Source organism: Cyprinodon variegatus, unplaced genomic scaffold (assembly GCF_000732505.1).
Source record: "Cyprinodon variegatus isolate N-32 unplaced genomic scaffold, C_variegatus-1.0 Scaffold472, whole genome shotgun sequence".
In the NCBI taxonomy this organism is placed as follows: domain Eukaryota; kingdom Metazoa; phylum Chordata; class Actinopteri; order Cyprinodontiformes; family Cyprinodontidae; genus Cyprinodon; species Cyprinodon variegatus.
This window is the reverse complement of record NW_015150925.1, coordinates 199,328-203,834: the sequence shown is the minus strand read 5'-3', so window position 1 is coordinate 203,834 and position 4,507 is coordinate 199,328. Positions and strand designations below refer to the sequence as shown.

Here is a 4,507-nt window from a genome sequence, read left to right as displayed (position 1 = left end):
ATTAGAGGTACCAGAATATCTCGGCTTCACGCCACACTGGTTCTGGAGAGGTTCTACATCCCTCAGCTCCGACTTCTTCAGGCTCCAGCTGGTTCCACGGACTCCGCCTGTGAAGTCGGAGCTGAGGGATGTAGAACCTCTCCAGAACCAGTGCGGCGTGAAGCCGAGATATTCTGGTACCTCTAATGGAACAGAAGCAAGGAACCAGAACCAGGTTGGATCGCCGGGCCGATCAGGAACCTCTTTATTGTTTTGACATATTTTACTGAAACAATCTGTTTAAGATCAGCGGTTCTGGTTGGGTTCTACCAACAGAACCAGTGACGGTTCCTCAGGCGTTCTTTCTGCAGCGGTGACACTGTCCTTTGGAGTCCATTTCCCTCTGAGACCCGGTCCTGCCAGAAGCATCCAGAACCAGGGGATCGGGCCAGAGAGGTCCCCCCTGTGGCGGCTCCTGGCGCTACGCCCGCTCCAGGTCTTTGTACCGCTTCCGGAAGACGGACACCTGGTCCTTGAAGAGAACCGGGTCGAGGCGCAGCTGGGAGTGGACTAGCGGCATGTAGCCGAACCAGCTGGCGAAGGCGTTGACGCAGTCCTGCCGCTGGGCGAAGTGCTCCGGGTGGGCCCAGGGGGCGCTGTTCACGCCCTGCCAGGGAGACGGACATTTAGGGAGAACCAGAACCTGAACAGACAGCAGCCGGCACTGGAGGTTCTGGACGTACCTGCGGGGGCAGAACCTCCTTGTACTGCTTCCTTTGGGCCACCTTGACTGGCGGTAGGTGGGTGGCGGCAGACACCAGGAAGTTCATCAGGATGTCCTCGCAGTTGGCGGTTCGGTCTACCAGCGCCCGCAGCGACTGCGGCAGGAAGTGGGAGAACAGGAAGTTGTAGTACCTGCAGGAACATCAGCACAGCGTCAGCAGGTCCATCAGAACCACTTCCTCTCTAAAACTGACCCCACATGTCAGAACCAGCTCTAAAGGTTCTGTGGTTCCGACCAGATTCTGGAAGCTCCAGCTGTGACGGAGAACCAGTTTGATTTCTAACTGGACTAAAATAACCCCAGAGGTCCGGTTGGGACCAACGGTCTGGGAGCGGTTCTGATGGATCGGCTGCTGTTGGACCTGTGGTAGAAGGCGGCGCCCGTCAGGACCATGGAGTACTCGTTGGTCCATTTGGAGGTGTAGCCCCAGGCCTGCTTCAGCGGGTCCCAGAAGTGGCTCCGGGGAGGATAGCCCACGATCCGGTCCGGGAAGCTCCTCCACACCAGGAAGGCGAAGTTCACCTGCAGAGCAGAACACGGGTCGGTTCTGGTTCCGAGCGAGCGGGTCCACCTGTGGTCCTCACGTACCTCGCTGGTCAGCAGCACCGTGTCCTCGTCCAGGCTAAGCACCGCCTCCGTCTCTATGGCGACGTGAGGCAGGAAGCGGCTGGTGGTCTGCAAGGAGAGCGGCGGGTCAGGGAGCTGACGCTCAAACAGGAAGTGATGTCACAGCCGGCGGCTCTCACCTTCCTCCTGCCCTCCGTCACGATGAGAGGGACGGGCATGGGGGGCCACTTGCTGCGGCTGGGGGGGGGCTTCTCGCAGTTCCACAGGATGATGATCTGGAACAGAACCGTGTGTTAAATGGACCGGAACCAGAACCAGAACCGGAACCTTTCCTGGACCGGATCACAGGCTGCAGCTTCGCTTTGGACCCAACAGAACCGGCACACAGAATGTTCTGGTTCTGGCCGGTTAAACCTGCTACAGAACAGAACCAGGTTCAGAGGCTCGGAACCCGGAGGTCCGGTTCTTTACCTGTGAGCAGTACTTGGACTTGGAGACGACCTGAAGCAGCTTCATGATTGGCTGCGACTGGGAGACCAATGGCGAGACGGCGTGGATGACGGCGGTGAACTCGTGACCAGAACTGATCCCTGGAACAGAGCAGAACCGATTCAGAACCGGGTCAGACGGAACCATGCTGTCAGAATGAACGCCTGGAGGAGAACTACAGGTTCTAATGAGAGGATCAGAACCGGCCGCTGGCGGCGGGTGGAGGCGCCTACCGAGGCCCAGGTAGTAGAAGGGGAAGTGGGCCAGGTGGGTGGAGAACTCTGGCAGAACCAGCAGACCTCCTGGCAGCGAGTTCCACATGTACTTGTTCCTGGAGATGTGAGAGAAGATCCGGTCCTTGATGATCTGAACACAGAGAGGAGAGGAACATCAGTCAGCAGCTGGATTCCAGTTCAGACGGCGCCCCCCCCCCCCACGGCCTGAAGGTCGCCTACATCAGCACGTCACCATGGCGACGTCCTGTGACCTGCATCCAGAACCTCTGACCTGCTCCCCTTTGGTTCTGGTTCCTCCTGCAGCGCCCTGACTGAGCCAGCAGATGGAGGTATGTTTCTAAACGGTTACCATGCCAACGGTGACACCAAAGAGGAGGAGGTCAGGAGGGACGGAGACGCAGAGCAGCTCCTTCTGACCAATGACAGGACAGAAGGAGAGCAGGCGAGGGCGCCACCTACTGGCTGCAGGTGCTCAGTCCTCCAGAGCTGCTCCATCCCATCATGAACACACCTGAATGAGGGGGTGGAGCCTTTAGCTCAGGTGTGTTAGAGCTGCATCACAGGATGGATGCAGGCCTGGATACCAGAGACCTGGAGCTGGAAGGTTCCACCACCTTCCAGCCTCTTCCTCAAGCCGCTGCTGCTTCTGTCCGCTTTATTTCTGGGACGCAAATCTTTCTTTCTAGAATTTCTTATTGGATCTTTAGACCTCATACTGGTTTTCACCCAAACTGGGAACCAGTAGCCTTCTCTCTGGGTTGCGGGCTGACCTCCAGTGTGGTGAGGACAATCTTGTCCACAGAGGAAAAGTAGGCGTCCCATAACATCTGTGTCCTCTGACGGAGCTCCAGGACCCGCTGGTTTGGTACCGCCCGCACCGTGGATGGCACCTGGGGACAGAAGAAGAAGAGGACAGTCCGATGAGTGCGGCTCCGTGTGGACAGAGGACAGCAGAGGACAGCAGAGGACAGCAGAGGACAGACAGCTTCTCCTGCTGTGGGAGGGGCCAATCAGACTCTGGAAACGTCTTTCTGGTTTGGATCCATTTCCTGTTCGTTGATCAGAGCTACTTTATGATTCTGTTTGATCAGAACCGGTTAGAAACCTGCTTTCTGTCCGACCGTGAGAATAGTTTTTATTTTCTGACCAATGAGCTCGTCTCTCTGCTGTCCTGCTGACCGTGGCCCCTGGGAGCCGCTGCTATAGACACCAGGGGCCGCTCTGCATGTTGGTTATGATGGAGATTATTATCACTTCTCTCTTTATCCAAATCGATGCATAAAGGGAAATCATTCTTTTTTTTTCTTTAAATTTATTTATTTATGTGTTTTATTGCTCCTTTTATTTCGGTGCAGCTTTAAGACGTGATTCATGTCTGATCCTAAAGAATAAACATCAGCCTGAAAATGTTTGTTTCATTATTTAAAGTTATTTTTTATTTTTGAATCATATATTAAATAAATGAATGAATGTTAAATTTACTCATTTTATTGTAAATGTATTTATTTGGTGTTCGGTCAGGAGGATAAAGGCCTGAGAACAGCAGAACCAAACACTTCATGGTTCTGCAGGTGTTCTGCAGGTGTTCTGCAGGTGTTCTGCAGGTGTTCTGCAGGTGTTCTGCAGGTGTTCTGCAGGTGTTCTGCTGAGCATGCAGAGGCGGGACCCTCAGAGCGCTGCAGGTGTGTTTACCTGCAGCAGTAACCTCTCGTCTCCCTCGACGACGGCCTGGTTCCACTGGATGACATCAGAGAAGGGCAGCTCCCAGCCGTTACTCAGCAGGACGGGGATGCACGCCGCCTGGACGCACAGCGGAGCAGAAACAGGTGGGGGAGGGTCAGATCTTCTGCTGAATGCAGGTGAAGCTAAAGATGGATCTGCTAATAAGGACGGCTGCTTCATTCAGGATGGATGAAGGATCCTCTGATGGAAATAATTCCTGTTTCTCATGTCAGACCTGGAAACAGTCGCTGCTCCTCATTCACTGAGACATGATCTCCATCCATGGCTCAGAGAGAGGACAGGGGACAGGGGATGGAGGACAGAGGACAGAGGATGGAGGACAGAGGACAGAGAGAGGACAAGGGACAGGGGAGGGAGGACAGGGGACAGAGGATGGAGGACAGAGGACAGAGCAGAGGACAGGGGACAGAGGATGGAGGACAGAGGACAGAGCAGAGGACAGAGGTCTGTCCAGCCTGCTCACACTCTGAGTATTTATAAAACTCAAACTGTATGTTTGGACTCTTTAGTCTGAAGGACCAAACCTGAATACATAAAATACGAGGTCGGATCTTAACGAGGGCCGCCTTGACGAGGTCGGGTCCTAACGAGGGCCGGCCTTGGCGAGGTCGGGTCCTAACGAGGGCCGGCCTTGATGAGGTCGGGTCCTAACGAGGGCCGGCCTTGGCGAGGTCGGGTCCTAACGAGGGCCGGCCTTGATGAGGTCGGG

The 4,507-nt window shown here is 55.1% G+C and overlaps 1 protein-coding gene across 1 annotated transcript in view; it reads right to left on the bottom strand.

The window, feature by feature from the left end:
- Window positions 1-204: 204 nt before the first annotated feature.
- The window catches only part of LOC107094248 (exostosin-1c-like), a 22,806-nt gene continuing 18,503 nt past the window's right edge, over window positions 205-4,507 (bottom strand). The window contains exons 6-14 of the mRNA XM_015389764.1: window positions 3,748-3,901; window positions 2,826-2,945; window positions 2,053-2,185; window positions 1,802-1,920; window positions 1,510-1,605; window positions 1,352-1,438; window positions 1,125-1,285; window positions 723-894; window positions 205-646 (exon numbers count right to left, since the gene is read on the bottom strand). Coding sequence (XP_015245250.1) covers window positions 461-646; window positions 723-894; window positions 1,125-1,285; window positions 1,352-1,438; window positions 1,510-1,605; window positions 1,802-1,920; window positions 2,053-2,185; window positions 2,826-2,945; window positions 3,748-3,901 — 1,228 coding nt within the window. The 3' untranslated portion in view covers window positions 205-460. The remainder of the gene's footprint in view (window positions 647-722; window positions 895-1,124; window positions 1,286-1,351; window positions 1,439-1,509; window positions 1,606-1,801; window positions 1,921-2,052; window positions 2,186-2,825; window positions 2,946-3,747; window positions 3,902-4,507) is intronic.